This window comes from Lutjanus erythropterus, chromosome 15 (assembly GCF_056507025.1).
Source record: "Lutjanus erythropterus isolate fLutEry1 chromosome 15, fLutEry1.hap2, whole genome shotgun sequence".
Lineage (NCBI taxonomy): Eukaryota > Metazoa > Chordata > Actinopteri > Lutjaniformes > Lutjanidae > Lutjanus > Lutjanus erythropterus.
Window position 1 is genome coordinate 4,895,760 of NC_139331.1, and position 23,995 is coordinate 4,919,754.

A 23,995-nucleotide genomic window follows, 5' to 3' on the forward strand; every position below is an offset into this window, starting at 1 on the left:
TTTTCTTCTAATGAGAAAATAATTACTGCAGTTGATTGTCTTTAAATAAACTATTTAACTGTCATAAGGACTATCATGTTTTTTTTTCATGTCCAGACACAGGTAAAAGCATGACCCCTTCAAAGTATGGTTACCATCACATGGTGAGGACGACTATACGATTAAATGTCCCCATCCATGTGAGTCAGCACCAGAAATACTAGTAGTTTAAAATATTTATCAATATTTCATTCATGCACAATGCCAGTTATCTGTTGCCTCTAAGATTTTATGTAGCCACACACCACTAGTCGGGGCTGCGGCACAGTCAGACGGCAGCTCCTCTCGCCCAGCGCGTATGAACCGATATGGCTGATGTTCATGAATGAACAGGTGCTCCTACCCAGTTTACTCAGTCTACCAAGTCTACCACAGTCATGTCAAGTCCACGTCAGCACGAGTCTGCAGAGTCCCCACCAGTAACACCAAGTCTGCCACAGTTAAGTCAGTTCTGTCTGAAGGAGGTGGGTGGAGTGGTTGTTTTAGCTTGGAGGCTGGTCTTCAGGGTTTTGGTGTCCCAAGGTTGATGGTTCAATAACCTCATTCTGACCCATAGTTCTATAGTCCTAATACATTAGGACTATTCCCACATATGCTCTATAAACATGCCATTAAGAGTGTAGGCATAGTATATTTTTGAGATATAAATCTGATACACTGACAGGCTGAACAGCAGGAGTTCATAAACAACTAAAAGAACTTGTGAAACAATCCTGTTGTAAACTGGTTGATCATCATTCAGGTAAGTGGTTGCAGATGAATGTTAATCTTCTTGGCTTAAGAACAATCATCTCCACTGTGAATCAGAGCAGCCTGTAGGGGGCGCTGCTCTGCTGGTGTCTTTCAAGACAATAACACATGTCCTCAAGCAGGATTCAAACCAACACTGATCAGACAACTTCAGTCTTAGCCTCTTAGCCTCCTGAGCTGATCTCTGTGCAGCAAGTTCAGCTTGTTTGGGATTCTTTTAGAGTTGTTGAAGAAAGTTCTGTTTTCAAAAGTTTCTGTCAGGATTCAGGTTTGAATCCAGAATCTTCTCATCCTGCATCCAATCCATAACTGAGTGAGCCATAACCACTTTGGTTTGTCATGAATCAACCCCAAGCCTCTTTCTGAGACCCTTTCAGTCTCACTGTTGTACAGAGGCCTCAAAAATAACCTGAGGATCAAACCTGGGTCTTCATGAATTCTAAGAACTGATCTAACTTGTGAAGCCAATGAATCAGAGAATCCTAAAAAAGAAGCTACAACCCCCCAAAATATAGACATCCAATAGATTTTTATAACTTTTATTAAATGTTTGATCTGTGAATGAATTGATAACTTAATATTGATTTTTGTGTCCTGCATTCAGTCAAATGTAAATATTCTATTTTTCTGCAGATGTGGTCTCACATATTTAGTATTTTTGCAAACCTTTGATCAGCAGTATAATTTCTGATCAAGTTCATTGTGTTTGAACGAAGTTTGTCTGCACAGAATGAGTTAGAAACAGCTGATCTATCAGTGGGACAGTGGCTTCATTTGATGCACACTGAGATTCCTCTGACAGAGTTTCAGAGCGGTGAGCTCTGGTGTACAGAAGCCTGTTTACACCCAGGTGGTGGGAAAAACAAATTACATATTATTTTCCATATTTCGCAGATTGAATTGTGGGTGCAGCCTGTATCTATGTGCATACAATATTATGTTAAGGTATACATGGATATGCATGTTTGTATTTTATGTGTAGGCTCGCTACTTTTGTGTACATGCATAACATAATATTAAGTCATTTAAGTTTACTTATTTAAAAATTGTATCTATATATGTACACTTATTTTCTGTAGTAGTACATTTTTACACCTCGTGTCATCAGTAGTTATTGTTTAAACACGTTTAAATTGTTTGAAGTTGTGAATTCTTGTCTGGGACGAGGCTGTTTTCTGACACAGAGCAAGTTTAAAGCAAACCAAATGTGATGGCCAAGGCCACACAAATGGACAGTTGAGGGTAAAATCATGCACACTCACCTCACTTCTTTGTTCAATGCACAGGTTAGTTTAATTTGCAGTCAACCACACCCCAAACAATTCAGGTCCACACAGTTTATTTGAGTTATAATTTCTTTATTTTCCTTTAGCTTTACACTGTTTAAATGGAGTGCACACACAGTTACCATGCTGGTGGGGGTGGTTTCCTCCTGGATGGGCAAAAGGTGTGGCACAGGAGTGGAACCTGTTAAATCCTGTGGCCAGCTCATCAGGCCGTACCATCTGCAGCCGAGTCAGAGGGGGTTTATGGGTTTAGTTTGTTTTTTCTGTGTATTAGTTTTAGTAGATACCATTTTGTTTTCCCCTTTTTGTGTTAGTTGGTTTGGCCAAGCCGGGATATATGTTCCCTCACATTTAATTTTGGTAGGTCAGTTTGTTCAGTTAACACAGTTTTGTTGATGTCATTTTTGAGTATAGTTATATTTTTTTGACCTCTTTTATAGGCCTCATTATTAAGTTCTTGATTTATATTGTTTGGCATTATTTTTTGGGTAAATAAAAACCCTCTTTTCAACAAATTCCTGTTCTTCTCGTTGCCTTACTGCTTGGTCCCTGACACCAAAACATTTCCTAAATAAATTATATATAAATAAATATATGAATCCTTAAAGAATAAATTCTCACCAAATGAAAACGGGTAGAAGTCGATGCTAAAGCGTCGATTCTGATGTCTCCGCCTGCAACAGTTTCATACAACTGTGACTTCTTGTGTTCCCTACACCTGATTGAAACCATTGATCCATTATAAATCCTATTTGCAAGTGTCCCAGGAGTTTGAGAATTATGGCTCTATTGATACAGTATACAGTTAATAATGAGAAAAGATTGCAAGGAAAGAGCTATTACCTTTATTACCTAATAGTATCCAACATAGTTATTCAAAAATATATCAAAGTCAAATATAAAAAAGCTTTAAAATTGACCAAGTTATTGGCATAAGTGTGTTTTTAGAGACAGGTCTGTCAGGCGGCCATTTTGCGGCCGTCTCGAAAGCGTTGGTCTCCCAAATTTAATCAGTTCATGTACCTGTTATAGAGTGTTAGCACACAAGATTTGGTGCAAATCCGTCCACCTGTTCAAAAGTTATCGCGCAAACAAAACTCTGTGACGGACACACGGACTCACATACGGCCGGACAACCGGAGAACAGTATGCCTCCAGCCCGGCACCTTCAGCGGGCGGAGGCATAATGAATAAAAAAAAAATTTCACTGCTGGTACCCGTACTTGCAGCTGCCATTACACAAACCCACCACATCATGTGCTGTGTGTCCTGTCCTCACATGTCACATGGACCAAACGCAGCTGTACCTTAAATGATAAATCTCAGGTTCCTGGACAAAGAGCAGGACCTCAATGATTAGAATTAAATCAGCCAACCCTGACCCAGCCTCTGCGCTGTTTCAGGCCACGGCACATCAGTGACAACCAATCATCAGACTCCCGCTGAGTGCCGCCCCTCTCGGGATTGAATTATCAGCCTTTTCAGCCCCACTGACATTTCCAGAAAATCAGCAGGCTGACTGGCGTCTGCTCGTCCTCTTCTCTCTCACTAGTTATTACACTTTGATGAATTTATAAGGAAGCTGTTGGCATTTCTGAGAATGCAGCACACTGTCTCTGTTAGTTAATTTACAGGTGCACAGGACAAACCCCAACACGTAAAGGAATTTCACACTGACGAAAAAGTAGAAGAGGCTCTCAATGAAGTTTTACTTTACTTTTACCACTTTTATTGCAAAGTAAAGCCATAAAATCATTTTAAAATGAATATGTTCTGTCACATAAATGTGTGCCAGTTTCTTTTTGGTGGGGGTCTAAGTAACAATGTAAGAATCAGGATAATGTACAGTTAGCAGGTTGTTAGATTATATAAGACCCCTCTGCTTCACATCTGGGTCCTGCTTCACCCTGTCAGGGTTTATTTCTCTATAGTGACGCGCTCGCTCTACATTATCCCACTTATTATGTGGCTACTTATTAAAAAGTATCAATAGTTTGACCTAAAATGTTGATTTAAATATGATTTTATCGATTTAGAAAGGATTTTATTGCTTCTGCTTGAAAAATAGCCTGTTTGTTTCTATGGTTAGAACTGCAACGATAACTCCATAGCGAAGATTAGCCTACTTAGCATTATAATGCACATTAAACTGACAAGCTGAATGTCTGAATACTGAGGCTGATATCTCTGTCCTCAGTTTCCATGTTTCCTCCTCGCTGTAGCCCTGCAGCTGACACACTCAGAAACAGTTTTTACTGTTAAAGCTGCTAACAATACTATCGTATCGCTAACGCTTTAGTAGAAGTGCTCACCTGATCTGCTGCTGCTGCCTGAATTAGAGGACAGGATGCCGCTCCAATTTTCCTGATCTGTAATGGTCGGAGCCCAGTACCTCGTTAGACCTCTCTCACATCTATAACCATGAATCCAAAGTTTTGTTCTCTCCAAATATTGGAAAAAATATTCCATTGATTTTTCTAATGGAACAACAGAAAACTAAAGGTTTCAGACATCTTTCTACGGATTCATATGACAGCCTCCATAACTCTTCATATCAACAGTCTGCTATAAAGAAATAACAGACCTTAGAATGATGCAATTGACCAATCAGAATCAAGTATTTAACAATGCTGTGTAATAATATGAAATAAACCCCTCCAACACCCTTCCGCTTCAGTCAACCCCATTCCTTACATAAAAGAACATTGTGTTGGAGCAAATTTAATATCAGTAGGCAAACTGTTGCTTTCGTTAGGTGCTGCTGAAAGCATCTAAGCAGAGATTTCCACCATGTAAGCAGAGAGATCTGCTGAGATTATAAAAACTGATGACATGTCTGAAATGTCCTGTGGAGCCAGACGAGCAGGTCTGTATTCTTAAGTAAACAGGCAGTGAAGCTTTCAGGAGATTGGCATTATGTATTTTATTTTGTTTGTTTGTTTGTTTGTTCTGCTCAGTACTAGGGCTGCACCATTAATTAGTGATGTGTCGGTCGCGAACGATCCGGATCTTAGAGCCGGCTCTTTGAAGTGAACGACGGGAACCGGCTCTTGATTGGGAGTCGATTTGTTTTTTTCTCCTCTTTTTTTCTGTTAATGTCGCATGTGATTGGTGGCGTGTGTGTGTCCACACTGAGTAGAAGGGGGAGGGGAGGGGTTATAGACACACAACACAGTGAGCACATAAACAAGTGGGAGGGAGACGAGAGAGAACATGCGCTACAGACAGAGACAACATGCGCTACAGACAGAGACAACTTGAAAGGTGAGAAAATACACTCGTTTGAGATGAACTGCGCCTCACCTGGAAAGTAGACGAGATCAGGCGGCCGCAGCAGGAAGTGGAGACGAAAATCTACAGTCAAATTGGACAATTTTCAACAGAGTCAAGAGAGAATAGAGGAAGAGACCACCTGTAGGTTACCTGTAGTCTGTAGACCACGATCATAGCTGAAGAAATAAAGTGCGTTCTTGACCACTGATTGAAGTTAAAATAGAAGAGATCCTCCTTCTGATACATGTAACATCTGTTCTTTTATCTGCCTTGTAAAACCAACTCATATATAAGCCATACATATAATCTTTATTATTATCAGACAAAATATCTGCTTGTTGACAGATTAAAACTTCATTGCACAACAGAAGATTAATATATCCAGTGTTAAATATTACAATTACACAGAAAATTAGTAATTAATATAATATGTGGTGTTTGTTGTCAAAATTAAGCACTCTGCCTAATACTGTAGTACTCTCCTCTATGTTGAGTATGTTGAGTATATAAATAAAGTCATATAAATAATAAACATTTGATATAATGTATGTTTTTTACATTAGTAATTCATTTTACATTATTTTGGGTAATAAATTAATTTGAGCAACAGAAAATCTGAGGAGCCACTTGGGAGCCGAAAGAGACGGCTCTTTTTAGGGAGCCGAGCCAAAAGAACCAGCTCACTAAAAAGAGCCAAAATTCCCATCACTACCATTAATGGAAATATTATCAAACATGCAATGTGGACAAGTGCCCTTCACCTGATTTTTGTCATGTGTGTAACATACAGCTGTTTTACTGTGGGATCATTGTCACACACTTTCTAACCAAGAAGGACACAAGTGCAGCAGTTTGAACTGCTTTCCACATATTAATCAGGGACAACACCTGAGATGTATACCAGTTACTAAATGAATTTCATAAAAACAGGCCAGAGGTCTGCAACCTTTATGATCAAAAGAGGCATATTTGTCCAGAAAGTCTGGAGCCACAACAATGAAATTCTCTCATTTCTCTGAGGACTTTCCCTTTTTTTGATTTGTCATCCATAGCTTGCTTATGGAGACTCAAGAAGACACTGTAAAAATCTACCTGACAAAATATTTTTTGGTGTACAGGCCACAAATGTATAACAGTTAAAGGACTAAAGAATTGATTTAGAAGACAAAAAGTACTTTTCAAGGCAAAATACTGTAATAGATTTTGAGTTTTGACTCCAAGTGAAACTCTTGAGCTTTGAAATAAACTTTAAAAAGTTTTGCTGATAATCTTTAGTTGAGATAATTTACTTCTTTAGATACATCTTTGAGTAAAAGTATTTAAAAAATTGGTCACAGTGAGCTGTGAACCTGATTTGTCATTATTTTGGTGATTGGTGAAAATGATTCAAATTAAATTATTTTAATTGGAAATATTAAGATTTTAAGCATGATTCACTTTCACTTCAGTGAATTTACTCAGTGTATCAAAAATGATACAAGTATTTTGGGTTTCTAACACAACAAAGTTTCATGTTTCAAAATGTGTAAGTAGACTTGGCATCATTAGAGCTGCAACAATTAATTGGTTAGCAATCAAAAACTTAAATTAATTAGTCAGTTTGAATGTTTTTTTTCTTTTAAGAAAACAATCTGATTCCAACCTCTTCAATGTGAATATTTTCTAGTTTCTTTACTCCTGTCTAACTGAATTAAACTGAATATCTTTGGGTTGTGGACAAAACAAGACATGTGAGGACGAGATTTTATGGACCATAAAACTAAGCAATTAATGGATTAAAAAACTGACAGATTAATTGACAATGAAGATAATTGTTACAGGAAAGACTTTCCTATTTTTCAAGTGACAAGATTGTTATTGTCAAAGTAATGCAATTACAATTTCAAGCAGTTTCAAGCATTTTATCCAAAATTCAAGCATTTTCAAGGATTTCCAGCACCTGTGAGAACCTTGAATGTTGTGTTTTTGTATGGTTACCACTGACAGTATATCACACACACACACTAAAAGAATTTCAAGCTCTCTTAGGTGTCCTCTGGTGGCCCCATGCAAGCGCCAAGTTTGCTTCTGCCTTGGTCCGGCTCTGACCTCTAACATGATAATCTTATTGACTTTGCTGTAGATTAAACTACCCAACATTATATAAAGTAGTTCAAATTTGCTAAATCTTAAACATCTACAGCAGAAAAATGCACCAGACACATCAGTGCAGCTGCAACGTCAGTCCAACACCATCATATACGTCACACAAAGTAAAATAAAAGAAACACAAGAAACACATAAATGCCAATCAAATTTTTTTTATTTATTTAAACAGATTGTATAACGAATTGAACAGCCAAATCAAAATGAGCCAATTAATTTAATTTAAAGGGTAACTTTGATTAGAGAATTGACCCAGCAGAGATTAATTTTGAGCGTGATGGCCATCGTGGAAGTTTTGTTTTTGTCCAGTTAATGAAGATGACAGTTAAATGGATAAAGACAAAAATAAAAATGAAACTGCAGTTTTGCAAAGGGCGAAACCAAAACGTCTGTTTCTGCTTAAATAAAACTATATTAGGGCCAAAAGTTTTATACTTGAAAAAATAAAATTTGAAACTGAAAATTCAAGTTTTGATGTTGAATTTTGAAAAATACATCAGTGTATTTAAAATAAAAATAAGTGCACAACATTTTTTTTCAGGTTAAATATAATTATGATTCACTCTGGTAATTCATTCATTCATTCATTTTCTGTAAGCGCTTATTCTGTAACGGTCGCGGGCTGCTGGAGTCTATCCCAGCTGACATTGGGTGAGAGGCGGGGTTCACCCTGGACAAGTCGCCAGTTCATCACAGGGCTGACACATAGACAGACAACCACTCACACTCACATTCACACCTACAGGCAATTTAGAGTCACCAATTAACCCAACATGCATGTGTTTGGACTGTGGGAGGAAGCCGGAGCACCCGGAGAGAACCCACGCAGACACGAGGAGAACATTCAAACTCCACACAGAAAGACCCTGACCCAGCCAGGGAGCTGGAGGATCAAACTCAGGACCTTCTTACTGTGAGGCAGTGCTAACCACTGCACCACCGTGCCGCCCACTCTGGTAATTCTTTTGAATAAATTATTTATTTTCATTTTTCACTTTCATATATTTTGATATGTGAGATTCTATTTTTTTCAGTTGCATGTTTTATCTTTTCAGATTCAAATCTTATTTTTTACAGTTTCCATTTTTTTTTTTTTTTCAGTTTCAGTTCTTGTCTTTTCAGTTTCAGACTTTTGGCCCGGATTTCACGTGGGGGGCGTGGTATCAACTGAGAGGGGTGTGGAATCATGACAGACAGCTTAACAAAAAGGCTAGGGACCTTCCCCTATCACGTTGCCTTCAGGGAACGTAGGAACTAAAACGGTTCAACGCAACACTTTTTGTAGGCTACACCAGGCGATTGGCAGTGAAAAAACTGATGTTAGTGACAAACTTCCATTTGAACGGCATGCATGAATATCCTGCACAGCTAAATCTGTTTTAATTTCCTCTGTGAGGCTAAAGCTGCTAATATGTTACTTTATATAAGTGTTATATTCTTTAATACGTGGTAAGTTTATCCAAATGTGCTGAAAAAACCTGCAGCATGTTGATCCATGCTACAGGCAAGCTGCTGCAGGTTTTTTCAGCACATTGCATGTTGTCACAAACCGACCTTTCATTTTGAACATTTCTCACCTGTGGGCCTGCAGAGCTGGACGCCATCATTGCGAGCGGACACTGCGCATTTTATTTTTTCAAGTACAAAACTTTTGGCCCTAATATAGCTCCATATGTCTTGTTCTTTGAAAACGGGTCTCTAACTGTAGCGATCCTTTCGAATTGTGAATTTGGAGAATCGTGACGCCTCTCAAAGTGATAATGCCTACTTGCTAACCTTCCCAATTTACCCATGAGACTCCTGATTTACATCGCCCTCTCTCAGTTTAGTGTTTTAGTGAAATTCTTTTATTTTCATTCTACATAAATCGCCAAGGTCTCAAGGTTGGCAAGTGTTGTAGCTTAGTTTCATTTCTGCTGGCTGCCGCGGAAAATCTGGTCCAAATCGAGAAACATCAAAGTTACCTTTTAAATTATTGAATGATTCAAAGTACATTACTGACCTGACATACATGTTTTTTTTTTATTGTGGGAGGAAACCGGAGCACCCGGAGGAAACCCACGCAAGCACGGGGAGAACATGCACACTCCAGCTAGAAAGGCCGTGTCTGAACTGGCGTCCAAACTCGGGGCTTTCTTGAGGTGAAAGTGCTGATCACTACACCACCGTGCTGCCCAAAAAGAAAAGAAAGCAAACCACAGTTATTTATTAACTGTAGTTTACCTAGTCCAGTCATTGTCTCGTTTTTGTTTGTCAGTTTGTCATAATAAAAGTTTGAAAAATTCCAACGTGACTGAAGTGAAGCAGGGCAACACAAAAGTTACATGTCGGAAGTCACTTGATGCACGTAATGTTAAGTACTTTTTTACTATGTCCAAAGTCTGGTGTGTCTCATGTAGTCGCTAAAGGGAATGAGAAGGGGCCGAAATGGACGGAAGTCTCCATATGATGCTTCAGTCGGTCTCTGGACTGATGCAAGCGAAGAACGGTTTGCTCACAGCTCTGCCAATAGCAGAAAACATCTTCTTTGAGCGGGAGAACATGTTCCTGGTGGAGGCAGTGATCCGCGTCATGAGTGGAGCCTGGCGTCGCTCTGCTTGGTCTGTTGTAAGTCCTTCTGACCACGTGTCTGTGGGAAAAAAAAAAAACATAAACAAAATTAATATGAATTGATTCTGGAGCCGGTAAATTTTCACTATAGTCAGAGTGACTCTACATAACTGCAATAACACATAAACTTAAGAAATGGAAAGCTGAGATGAGATAAATGTCAAATCAGTGCGTGTTGTGTAGCAATAAACCAAAGGTTTTTAAAGTCCAGACAGTTTCAACATTAGGTTATCTTTGCTCAACAGCTATGGGATCAAATATTATAACCATGTTACCAACTGAGTGAAACTAAGCGAAACACAGTGGTGGTAACAACAGCAACATGAATGACAGTGTTGCCCTGGGGATGGACTGACAGGCTTCAGGTCTGAGATGGGAGAGAGATGGTGCTTTGTTCAGCGTGTAAAACGCTCTTAATAGACAATAAAATATTCTAAATAAATAACAATGTTGCGATTGATTTGTCTGGACTCATTACATTTTGTTATTACAGGAAGAGTAAAGTACAAAAAAAAAGGTATGTCTCCTGAGAAGGTACTTACCCTCAGACTGGCTGATGTCCAAGTCACTGGTTAGAGAGATGACGGAGGAAGTTTTTCTGCAAAACAGTCTTTTAAATTTCTTGAAGGCACCGCAGCTTGTTTTCTTGGCAGGAGGGAGCAGCTGTTTCATTAGCTCTCCCAACAAAGCCGCACTCAGTCTTTCATCCACTGATATCGCCATGATCACTAACTCTTCTTTAGAACCAAACTTCAACACGAGGTTGTCAACAATAATCTGACTTAAGTCTTTGTAATTTTTATCCTTCAGGAAGGCACTGAAATGTTTGTCCAGCTTCAGTGTTTCAAACCCCTCCAACAGTTTGTCTTCCAGCAAAAGAACCAAGTAACCATCATGAATACCGATAATATTAAACATCTCCCAAATCAGCATAGCCAGGGGTATGTGCCAATAGTCATATGGACGCACAGGCTCTGATAGTTCATCATAGGGGATATCCAAATCAGTGTAAACAGGACTTAAGTCTCCTGCTTCTATGTATCCATGTGTATACGTATGGCCAAGATGTCCTTTCTGTTTGTTTGGAGACATGTCTGCGCACAGTAACGACCAGAGAAGAACCTGAATAACGCAACGATTAAGAACCTCCTCTATCTTCAAGTAAAGGGCGCCAGCCACAATGCCTGTGTTAGCGCGCCCTCTCATCGGCTTTTTATGCATCACGGTTTCACAAATGCGTGTTCTGGTTAGCAAAATCTGACAACGGCAAAAACATTTACCCATGAAAATAGTGTAGATCATGTTTGTGAAATCTGCTAATTTAAAGTTGTCAACTAGCTCCGGTCCACCACTGACTATCTGCTCTAACCTCTCTGGGTCTTCCTGCAAGAATTTGTCTACCAGTGTTTTAGCTACTACCTCGATAATTTTGACGTCCTGTGGCTTTAAGTGACAAGAATAGTCTTCTGTTACGGCAATGTCTGTAACTGAACTGAGTGGACACCATTCATCATGTGACAAAGTGTCACTGCTGTCAGGCACAACACCTGGTAAGGCATCCAGATCACTACAGGAAGACAGGGGGGAGTAATGTCCATCTGATTCACTGTCTTCCTCGGTCAAAATGCTGGTATTTGTGCCAACTGTAATACAAATATCTCTACGGTTTCTAGAGCTCACATCACGTAACGTTAGAGGTCTGCTTTTTAATTTTGTTATCGCGCGAAGGAGGTAAGCCGTCAGCAATTTTATTAGGTGACTTTTGGTATCAAAAAGGGAAACGGGGTTTTCAAATTCTCTGTTCTCTCTTTCAACTCTGGTAAGTAGGCAAGCTATCTGATGAACCATATATTTAAGGTCTGTCATGGGAGTCACGCGGCTGCTAACAAAAACCATTGGGATTTTGGACTCGTCAATGGGAGTCTGAGCGACTAAAGCCAAGACTGCGTTGACCGCCTTCGTAACGTTCTTCAAAAGCAACTGGGAGAACATCTTGGTGACCTCAATTTTCTGTCCTTCTGTCTTCAGGGATTTACACAGTGCCTGTTGAAGCGAGTCCCCCAGGTAGTCGTGGATTTGGTCTTCAGTTAGAACAAGGACGGGGGGGGAAATGATGCCGTGGGTTCTCGTGTACTTGTAGACCTGCGGTAGCACGATATCCACGATGTCTTGTGCAAAAGTCTGGATGAGATCCATGCAATAATTGGCTGCCTCGCTCATCGTCGTGCACCTCATGGAGCCGAATTTCATGATCTCCCATTCCCTGTAAGAAAACACAAAAACACAAAAGTTAATTTCCATCTTAACACAACTTACAAACACAGTAGAGTTTTGTCACACACATCAGCAGCTGCCACAGTCGCTTTTGTAAAAACCACAAGATCATGATTAGAGCTGGGCAATATATTAATATTATATCAATATCCTTGAAACACTTTAATTTTAATGTTTTCAAGGTTTGAAAAGCAATTGGACTTTGTGCTTGAAACTGCTTGAAATTGTAATCACATTACCTTCATAATAAATCACAGCCTGATGGAATTTGTTAATTAACTTTTTAGATAAAGAAAAAAATGTCAGATATTTGCTGAGTCAGACTGCACAGTAAGTTAATGATCATTATTTGATTAATTGCCAAATAAGAATTTAAGCAATTAAACATGTATTAAATGATAATTAATCAATAGTCTAGAAATGACAGTAATTCAGTAATTCAGTGGATAAATAAACTTAAGATTAAACTTAAAATAAGAAAAATAAAACAGGAAAAAAACATGTTTTGTCCCTTATTAATTATTAATGATTCATCAATTTATCAATCGTTAGCATTTTCAGCTAAGTCTACTTACAGGCAGGTGACACATTAAACACATTAAACAATAAACTTTCTATCACAAAAAATAATTTTGGTTCATAATAGCACAATAACATGTGTTTTAATGTGAAACGATCATTTTGTTTGTAAATATGTCATTTACCAGCTATAAGGTGCTGGAAAAGATTGAACGTGCACCTTGAAAATGTTTGAAAAGTGCTTGAATTTGATTCCAGAAAAGGTGGCAAGTTGTTATTTTAGTAGACGGGCAAATTTGATTTTGAAGACGTCAGAACAGACACAGTCTTGGGGACTGCCTCTGATTTCTGGCGCCCCTAATTAAAAGTCATATTGCCCAGCCCCAGTCATGACTTGATATGTCCTCATAAGAATGCTTGTAAATACTGTATACTAAGCTGCAGTACTTACAATTGTGGTATCTGTACTAAAAACTTCAGGATGGTAAAATGGACATCCTCTGGATCAGCACACGGCAGATCAATACGCAGAGTATGGGGCGTCTGCACCAATGGCGCAGAATACTCGGTCTGGTCCTGGGTCGATTCTTCAGTCATGGTGATGGTCTGGTACTCAATTATATCTAAAATCTGAAAGGAGAAAATGAGGTTCAGGCTCAGGTTATTTATTTGTACACACAGGCAGATTTGGTTTGCATTAAAAGAGACAGAGACATTTAACAAACGTCTCACAGAAAGATGAACATGATGAAAGGACTCAAATGTTCCTAGGACTTAAAAAAATTAGAAATAACAATAATGATTGAATAAATAAGGTAAAATGAATGTAGGCTAAAATTAACAAATAAATAGATTATAATAATTATATATTATTAATAATTAATAATTATAATATTGGTTTGTAGCATCTGTGCAATGTTGCTATGACTTGCTCATCTGAGTGCTGAGACAAAGAAAAGGATTATTGTGATACATGCTGAGAACATTACTGCATGACCAGAGAAGGTTGGCTGATTATTTTAAATTTATATATATTATGGATATTATTACATTATATTTTGCACAGAATCATGTTAGAGCTACTAATTTAAGGCAAGAAATGTGTCAAGTAAAGTATCTTTAAGATGAAACAATACCCAGCCGTCTGTAAGACTGATACCAACCCACACACTGACAGGATATTGACAATAAATAACACTGGTGTTTGACCACCAGTCAGTGAAGTCCACACAGAAGCTAGCTTACCTTGTCGTCTTTTGAACAAATGTCGAACGATTCTTCGGGGTCTTCTGGTTTGTCGTGAATGTCCATCTCAGAAAGGTCTGTCCTGGTGTCATCTCTCCTGGGATATGTACTAACTGATAGAATGTCCACTCTGATGTCACTTGCTGTGATGTCACTCACTGTGATGTCACTCACTTTGATGTAGTTCTAGATTTTTTTTTCAAAGAAACTTTATTGCCTTTCTAACCATAACATAACATAATCATAACAATAATAACATAATCATAACATTCTGATGATGTCACATCAAAATATATTCATTATATATTCACAATTTCTGATCCAAGTATATATATATATATATATATATATATATATATATATATATATATATATATATATATATATATATATATATATATATATATATATATATGATGTATATATATAAATGATAATGGTAATAATATTAAAAACTTCAAATTTATACAGTGCTGTACTATGTGGTACCATGTTGCCCTCAGGCAACAAACCCATTTTTGCCCTGTCACATCTCCACAATGCATCCCTTTAAATGATGCAATACTTTAAAAAAGAGGGAAAACCATAGGGAACCATTAACAATGCTTTAATTTGTCACATGACGTCCAGGAAGCGATTTTGAAACCCTTCTTGGCGGGCTTTTTCTAAGGAGACAGCTCTGCTATCTTGCTGCAAAAAAAGAATGAAAAAAATGTCTTCACACTAATAGGTGAGTAAACTTTAAGTTTTGATAGTTTCATGCAACTCATTTACTAATTTAATAGTGGAAACTTGTAAAAATGCAGCTGTTGCCCTGAGGCAACAACGTGCCATCATGGAAAATTGCAATGTTGCCTTTAGACAACAGTGAACCATTATGGAATCACTATAGCAAACACAACACTGACCACTGGCCTATTTGGGTGGAGAAAAAGGGCAGATGCAAATACCCTGGATGTAAGGGTATAGTGAAATCACAGTGCACAAAATGTGTCACCTGCCTGTGCTTCACTCCTGAAAAAAACTGCTTCATGGAGTTCCATAAGCACTGAGCTGCAACACCACAAGTGAAGGCAACACATGTCAGGAAAGACACAGGGGACTGACAGAAAACATGCACTGAAATGAAGCAGTGATGATCAAACACTGGAATTTGACACTTGTTGTTTTTGTTTTTCAAATGGTTATGGTAATGGTCATCTTTGTTGATTTAAGTAGTTTAAAGTTAGAAGAATTATACTTTACACGTTTATTTCAATGGGTTGTTCCTAAATGGTACAATGTTGCCTACAGGCAACAATTAGCCAAGAAACCTTTTAAATTCTTTTTAGAATTCTTTAGAATTTAAAATTTAAAATGAATTGTGACTTCTGGATGTTACTGAATATTTTTGCATATGTTTATGAAATAAACAATGTTCAAATTGGAAAAGGAACGTTCTGATTGGTTAGAAGTCATGATCAATCAATCAGCAGACATAGTGTGTCACAGACGGGGCGAGACAGAGCTGCACCGGTGAGCAGAGAGGAGCTGTGTAGAAGTTAAGACAGCTGATATCACCAAAGTTTCAATGAACATCACAGTTTTATGATCTGTTTCTTTGGTGATAGCAGAGTTACATCAGTGAACAAAGTTATGGTCTGGATTTCACTCATGGCGATGTGACGGCTTTTAAATCAGAGATGAGCTGCACACAGCAGCATCTGTCCTGTCTGTTCACTGCAGCTCTGCATTGAGATTGCAGGTCTTATAACTTATAGAAAAGTAACAGAGACAGTAAAACTATGATGCTCACATGTGGTCCGTGGATCACACGCGTGCCGAACCATAGAGGGCGATCTGTACGGGACACGGGTCAACTGTGATCCGTTGCAGCCCTACCCTCGGGTCTTTAGTTTCTAGACTAGCAGTGACCCCTCTCTGGCAGCTTAGCAGCACTTAGCTACAGGGCACATCTGGGCACATCAGGGCAGTGAGGGCACATCTACGTGGATCATGTGACCGACCGAGGGTAGATCTGAATTATTATTATTTTGTTTTATTTTTTTATTTTGGGCCACACAGACAGACTTTCACACACACACTTACAAAAAACAAACAAACAAACAAACAAAAAAACACTTTGACAAAAGGGCACTTTGGGCATCAAGGGGCAAAGGGGCAGGTGCTCCAGCACCCTCTGCCCCCCCATCTGCATGTGCCAGCTGTGGTGTGATTCGTAATGATGAAGTTGTCAGGTCTGATCTTAACCACCCACCTCTTCTGTAGTTCAATGTCTTTGGGAAATGTGTGGAAACTAATAACAGAATTACACGAAGCTGTACACTGCGGCACACAGCAGTGGTGTCCTGATGTGCTGTCCTCCCTTCTTTGAAAAGACAGTTTTACACTACACTGGAAAACATGTCATGAGCTGCCGTGCAGTCTTCCTCACTGAAGTTTTAAGATGTGGGGAGAGGTGGGGCGGCGCCCTATCGCCCTCTGTTGACCAGCTGCCACTGGTACATATATATATATATATATATATATATATATATATATATATATATATATATATATATATATATATATATATATATATATATATATATATATAAGAATAGTAATTATATGATTTATATTATTTATAATAATTAAATCAACAAATTAGGAGAGACAAAGAGAAAAATACACAAATAAACTAAAATTAAATAAATAAATAAACCATAAATAAATAAATAAATAAATATGTAAATTAAAATAAGTACAATAAAATTAAATAAATAACTAAAAATAAACAAATGAATACATTAGACACAAAGAAATAAACATCAAATGATTTACATTAAATCATGCAATATTAAACAAAAGGTAAAGTAATATTCATATATATGTAAATATATCCATACATGCATACACAAATACATAGTGTTTCATCATCAATTTCACCAACCTGAGATCTTAGCAGTTAAAACCTCATACAGAGACAATTACACCTGAAGCAGCTCAAGGTTTATAATGACTCTCTCTCTCTCTCTGTCTCTCTGTCTCTCTGTCACTCTGTCTGCCGGTCTGTCTATTTTTGTCTGTCTTTGTCTTTCTGTGTCTAATTTTGACATTTTTGTCTGTGGTCTATTTCAACTGTTCATAAGTTCAAACCTTGATCTGCTTCAGATTAAATTCTTTCTGTCTTTTGGTCCTTTCAGTATTCAAATTTCTCTGTGCTCTTTCTCTTTTTTGACAGTTCAAACCTCATACAGAGAGAATTACACCTGAAGCAGCTCAAAGTGTGAAGTTATTAACAGTTTAAAAACACTGCCTGTCTGTCTGTCTGTCTCTGCCTGTGTCTCTCTGTGTCCAACTTGGACATTTTAGACTGCAGTCTTTTTGAACTGTTAAAAAATTTCAAAGGTTGAGCTGGTTAATGTTAAATTCATTCATTCATTCATGAAATGTCCATCTTGCCTACACTTAACATATTTTCCCTTCTACTGAATTAAAAAAAATCAAGAATCTTTGAATATGCAAGTTTTGTTTATTTCACAAAATGTCTCCTACGTCACTGTAAAGTCCATTCTCAGTGTATGCACACTTCTACACCACACTTCTATATTTGAAAACTGGACCAGAACTGATTTCCAAGCAGTGATGTCACAAATCATGCTCATCAAAATCACATTTATCATTTATCTAACAGGAGGTGAAGGCGCCCACACTGATTACAGATCAGGTGGACAGAGGACTGACTGAGGTGGTTACATGGACAGTCCTTCTCTCTCTGCCTCTCTTTGTACAGGCACACTGACAGTACAGTTAATGCTGACATGATTTTGCTGCCACCTAGTGGATATTTTGTAAACCACCTACATGAAGCAGCAGGGACTAAACAGTCTCATAAATGTGACAACTGTTGTCCCCTAACCAGCTGTCAGATTAACCTTTAATAATCTTATAATCTTCATAGTTTGTTCATATCTCCCGTGGCTTCATACATCTGTAACTTTTTAAAAGAAAAAAGAGAATGAATGAAGAATGTTGAAGAGAATTTAATAATTGTGTAAGACACAAAAACCTTTACTGCTGAAAAGAACTAAGAGTTTGAGCCACAGGGGAAGAGGGGCAGGGGAGGGTTGGGGTGAAGAGGGTGCAAAGTAACATTTATGACCCCAGTGGTAGTGTAGACAGAGGTTACAATTTTATTTTAATATCTTATTTCATTTTTTTTTTTTCTGATTTCTTTTTCCTGTTATTTTAATAAGTGTTTTGTTTAAATGAACTGACACATCAATGTTCTTATTATGGGTCTTATCCTGCGTGCACAGATGTATGTAATATTTATTTGCACTTATTCATTTTTTGGTATTTTACTTTATTTCATGATGATATGTGAATGAAAAGCAATGTACAGAGGGTTTGTGATTACCCAAATGAACAGATCAGCTATGTACATTCAAAAGCTGTTATGGCACTTTTATATGAATTGTAACCTCCAAAATGAATGAAGAAAAAAACACTAAAAAACATCTTTAACTTTTTTTTATTTCCATGCTTCGACTTTATGAGGGGAGGTCATATAGTGCACCCAGATAAAAACAGTCTGCTCATACAGTACAGTTTATTTTTTTCTTTTTGTTCTTTCTTGCCAATTGACTTCTTAAAGGGAGACCCCCCCCCTCCCAAAATCAAACATATATTTTTTCCCCTGGCCTGTGGTGTAAGCATCTAGATTGTTTTGGTGTGAGTTGCAGTTTGGGAGATATCATCTGTAGAGATGTCTGCTTTCCCTCCAGTGTAACTGAAATAAACGGCACTCAGCCTGTGGTGCTCAAAGAGCCAAAGAAAAATTTATCATGTAGAAACAATTTAAAAAGTAGTTCCAGTGGATTCAACTACAGAAAGACAGTAGTTCTTACATGAAACTGCTTACAACAAGGTCTGTGGATCATTGTGAGTATCTGGGTCATGGATTTTGAAAAGAGACACTCCTGTTGAATTTTTCAAGTATTTTTTTTTTTTTCATGACTCAGCATGACAGTGTGTTCTGTTTTTTTTCTTTTTTAGTTTAAGCTGTTAGTGAAAGTACATTTTAAACAACAAAATCAACACAATAACACACAGAGTTAACAGCAGATGCCGGGCAGTAAGGTCTGCACTGTAACCGTATCTTATTTAAATTCATCTCATTAAAATCTTCTATTTTAATTGACTTTATTCTGTTTTTTTCTTTCCTTTGCCTCTTCAAAGCATTTTGAATTGCCTCAGTTTTTATCAGACTGCTGTGTGTTCTCTCCTGTCAGCGTCCTCTCCTCCTTCCGTTTGGCGTCGGTGAACTCCTGCCTCGCCCTCTGCAGCAGCTCTGGTTGGAGCAGCACATCCAGCGCCGTCATGACCAGAGCCTTCGCTGTCCTCAGGGTGAAGAACTGAGCTTTCTCATCACCTGAATCAAACGCACAGACACGCTGTCAGACATACAAAAGCATATCAGACACTGACATGTTTCAAACCCAAATGCAAAGCGCTTCCAAAATTTCAGTATCTTTAAATAGCATCATGGTTTAATATGGTAACATGAGTCCCTTTAAGATGTCTCAGGCATAGCACTGATTTGGCTCAAATCTTAAATTTCTTATTAAACTTTCTATAGTGCTTTTCACAATGCACTTAGCCCCAGGTTAAAGGAGCTGTTAGTCCTAGACTAAGAAAGCTTTCACACAGGCACAATCCTGCAACATTCTAAAGTGGGCCAACCCTGATTTTGGCCTAGGGTTTGCTGGCTCTGGTCCAGAACAGGGTTAGCTATGAGTTTGTATGGTTATCCCCTAAAAATCGACTAAATCCAGAGCTAAAAAGTGTGAAACAAGGCTAAAACAAAGGAGTAGTCACGGAACATTCTAAAAACCCTGATTTAACAATGTGTGTGTGAAAAGTTAGCCCAGGTTTAATTCTTAGCTCAGGACTAAGAATATGCAGCATGAAAAGCCCTTCAGTCACAAAAGGCAATTAATCCAGGTCCACAGCAGACATGACCTGAGGTGTACCACAGGGCTCAGTTCTTGGCCCAGTCCTCTTCTCCCTCCATATGCGTCCACTATACATACCAGCTGCAACAGTGTATTCCTCTGTGTGGTTCAGAGCATTAGAGCCGATGTAGAAGTATGGATGAATGCCAGGAACTACAAAGGTCACATTACCAAAGTCTGTGGAGCCTGCAGAGAACAGAGAGGAAGGCGAGGGGGGAAACAGAGAGGGTCAACATGCTCAGCCTAATCAGTCAACCATCCCTCATGTATTTAAAATAATATCCTTACTCTTTCTTTAACACAGTTTAGAAGCAGAAAGAACCAACAACTAATAATTAGACCTAGAAAAAATCCTGATACAGGAGCCAGAATCCATCAGGAACAAAGATGTGGCAGCTGCTGACCTACTTTGTTTCATAAAGCTAACCAACTATCCACAGCTGTCTCCCTACACGTTTTGTTTACCATGCCATTGTATAAAAGTATGGAAACTTTGTGCTTCAGTCACCTCTTTATGTCCAGTACACAGCTGTTCTATGTCCTCCACAGAGGATGTAGACGTACCAGATTCATTCTTGAGAACATCTTCATCTATGGTGAAGTCCATCCCCAGAGTCTTGCCGTTTCTCTCGTACAGCTCCTCCAGAGTAGCGATGCGCAGCATGTTGTCAAATTCATTTCTTGCAAACTCTACTTCAACCTGAAAGGGAGACGGTTTCATGTTGGCTGTTTAAACCATCGTGACTTTTCCTAAACTGTAGGATTTCCTGTGAAACCTTAAAACAAAAACTTGCTTTTAATTTTGTTTGTTTAATTTTGTTTAAAGCTCCTGGGAAGATTTAAAAGTTACAAGGCCAACACTAATGTATTTCATACTCAGACTTTTCACAGACTAATAAAGGCCATTTATATGGTCTTTCACGGACACATTGTCTCTCTGTAGTCATTTTGTCTCTCTGTGTGATTGCTTTGTGTCCTTTTGTCATTTTTTTGTTTCCCTTTGTGGTACTTTGGTGTCTCCCTGCAGTACTTTTCTGTCCTCTTGCAGTTTTTTTGTGTCAATTTGTAGCTGTTTTGTGTCTCTTTGTGGTAGCTGTGTGTTCCTTTTGTAGTTGTTTTGTGTGTTTTTTTTTGTATTTTTGTGTCTTTGTTGTTGTTTTGTGTCCCTGTAGTTGTGTTGTGTCTCTTGGTGGTACTTTTGTCTCTCTTTGTGGTACTTTTGTGTCTCTTTGGGGTAATTGTGCCCTTTTGTCTGTCAGGATGACAGAAGTCTAAACAGGTGACCTTTCATTGCTTTGACACAAAATGCATCCAATGACCACATCTTTCAAAATAATTCAATTAATTCAATTTCAAAATTTGCTTTCTCACTCAAACTCAACCACCAGCAGGTCCCTGTATATTTACATTTAACTCCTAAATGAGCCACACAACACTAAATGCTTATTTTAATCCTTGAAAGAAATTGAAAGATGAGGAAAGGGGGAAATTTGTAATCAGTGTATTTCAGTTCTTTCTAGTCACCTTAACACGTCATTATTTCTTGTCTCTTTGAGCATTACTACATCATGTTTGTTTGTTTTACCTGGCAGCCAGTTGCAGCAGCAGCTGATCTAAAACACATCTCAGCTTTCTTCTTCAGGACGGGCAGCTCAGCTCGTGACGGTGTTCTCAGGTAGTACTCCAGCTCAGTGTAGGCAGGGATGATGTTTGGTTTCACTCCTCCGTGCTTTATGACACCTGCACAACACAACAGGATTTAATGTGAGCTTTCTGAGCTCCTCACAGCAACACGTGAGTACAGATGTTCACCAGCTGTTCACCGTGAACTCTCCAGTCTGGCTTCATCTGCTGTCTGAGCACAGACAGGTTGTTGTAGCACAGAACGGCCGCATCCAACGCATTGACTCCCTCCCAGGGGTAGGCCGAGGCATGAGACGCCTTCCCATGATACTTTATGGTTACACTGGAAGACACAAGACAGACAGACAACATGTCAGTCTCTCTTTTTTATACAGTGTTGTATTAATGCAACATCACAAGATAGGACAGATTGAGATAATAATAATCAATCAGTCCTTCAGTAAAGAACATTGTGTCTTTCCAACACAACAAACAAAAATATTCATACAGGACATTTGTACTGTAGTAAACATACTCATGCTCAGCCACACAGGGCAGGTACGCGGCGTCCTCCTTTGATGGGTGGGCCATGAACACCACATCCAGCCCCTCAAAGGCTCCCTCCCTTATCATGTCAATTTTACCTCCACCATCCTCCTCAGCTGGAGTCCCCAGCACCGTCACCTGAGGACACAAGTCCAGCAGATACTTGTATGTATCACAGCTGCACATTGGTCATTAGCTGTAGCAGACTCTTCCCAGCATCCTGTATTTCCCAGCTTTCTATGGCACAAAATGAAAACATGACATATTATATTCTCCAGTTCTATGTGATCTCCCAGGGTCATATGTTCCCGGACACATAGGACATTGGGCACTTCAGACCTTTGGAACTTAGGACTTTGGGAACACTGGTAACTTTAGATCTTTTAACAGAGGACACTGAGAACATAGGACCCTGGAAACTTAGGACCCTGGGAACTTTGGACTCTGGGAGTATATGATTCTGGGAACATAGAACCCTGAAAACGTAGGATCCTTAGAATATAGGACCCAGAGAATATACACCCTTGGGAATATAAAACCCTGGGGACTTAGGAACCTGGGAACTTGGGACCCTGGGAATATAGGACCCTAGGAACACAGAGCCCTGGGAACTTAAGACCCTGGGAATACACTACATTGAGAACATATGACACTGTAAATTTAGGATCATAGGAATATATGACGTTGGGAATATACAACCCTGGGAACTTGGGACTTTGGGAACACAGGACCTTGGGAACGTACCAACCTGGAAACTTATGACATTGGGAACTTGCACTCTTCTAGTTGTCAGATTGATCTTACCTACCCAAACAAACCAAACTGTAAAATTTAATAAAAAGAAAAACTCAGCATGAACTTCTCTGGTTGCGTGACAACAGTGTGAACACTTCATTACAGGATGTTGTGTAGTTGTCCTACCTGCACCTGTAGAGGGAGCATCTTCTCCTCTGTGGTCTGCAGCACAGCTTTGAGCCCCACAGCCGCAGCAGCTCCAACCTCAGCTATCAGGTTGTGTCCACAGGCGTGTCCAATCCCGGGCAGGGCGTCGTACTCACACAGGAAGCCCACGTTGACCCTCTGCTGCTCTCCAGCTCCGCAGCTCCAGCTGGCTCGAAACGCAGTCTGCAGTTTGAAGTGAGGCTCCACCTTCCAGCCTCCTTCTTGCCTGAAAAACTCCACCAGCCTGTCATGAGACTTGTTTTCCTCATAAGCCAGCTCCGGACAGCTCCATATGTCCTGACTGAGGGTGTGGAGCTTTGCTTTACCTTCATCTATACAGCAGCTGACTCTCTGTTTCAGCTCCAGCAGCAGCTCTGCTCGGTCAGACATGTTGGTTATATTGTTATATTGTTCTGTGATCATTGACTTTTGGACTCACAGTCCCCCCTCTGAAATCCAGCGTCCTCCACTCTCACTATCAGATTACAGTAACACCACCCCCACCACGACGGCTAAATTTATAACAGTCTCACTTCAAAACAGCTACACACAACACTGCATACTGTTTAAACAATTCTGAGAAAAAAGGGCACAGTAATCTGTGGTTAACTTGTCATGAGGAGTACTAGTCAGTGAGCTTGTCAAAGGTATAATTACTATGATACTAACATTTGATTATATTCAGAGTAGCAAAGTGCTAAGTGCTCATTCAAGACCTCAGTTTGGTTCAGTCCTTGTTGTCCT

General features: G+C 39.0%; 1 protein-coding gene across 1 annotated transcript; it reads right to left on the bottom strand.

Moving 5' to 3' along the window:
* Positions 1–19,311: 19,311 nt before the first annotated feature.
* On the bottom strand, positions 19,312–23,739 carry LOC146313897 (xaa-Arg dipeptidase-like). The gene is made up of 7 exons (XM_084738038.1): positions 23,231–23,739; positions 22,299–22,447; positions 21,964–22,106; positions 21,726–21,880; positions 20,705–20,840; positions 20,219–20,326; positions 19,312–19,557 (listed from the first exon to the last, which is right to left on the bottom strand). The coding sequence occupies exons 1-7, from the start codon at positions 23,672–23,674 to the stop codon at positions 19,379–19,381; spliced, it is 1,314 nt and encodes a 437-aa protein (XP_084594164.1). The 5' UTR covers positions 23,675–23,739; the 3' UTR covers positions 19,312–19,378.
* Between the last annotated feature and the right edge of the window lie 256 nt (positions 23,740–23,995).

Bases quoted from the DNA above. Each gene is read 5' to 3' on its own strand.
- LOC146313897 (XM_084738038.1), bottom strand. From the start codon at position 23,674: ATGATCACAGAACAATATAACAATATAACCAACATGTCTGACCGAGCA. The intron at 22,448-23,230 runs GTAGGACAACTA...TTGTGTCCTCAG, and splicing joins TGCTCCCTCTACAGGTGCAG to GTGACGGTGCTGGGGACTCC. The intron at 21,881-21,963 runs GTGAACAGCTGG...TGTGTTGTGCAG, and splicing joins GCCAGACTGGAGAGTTCACG to GTGTCATAAAGCACGGAGGA.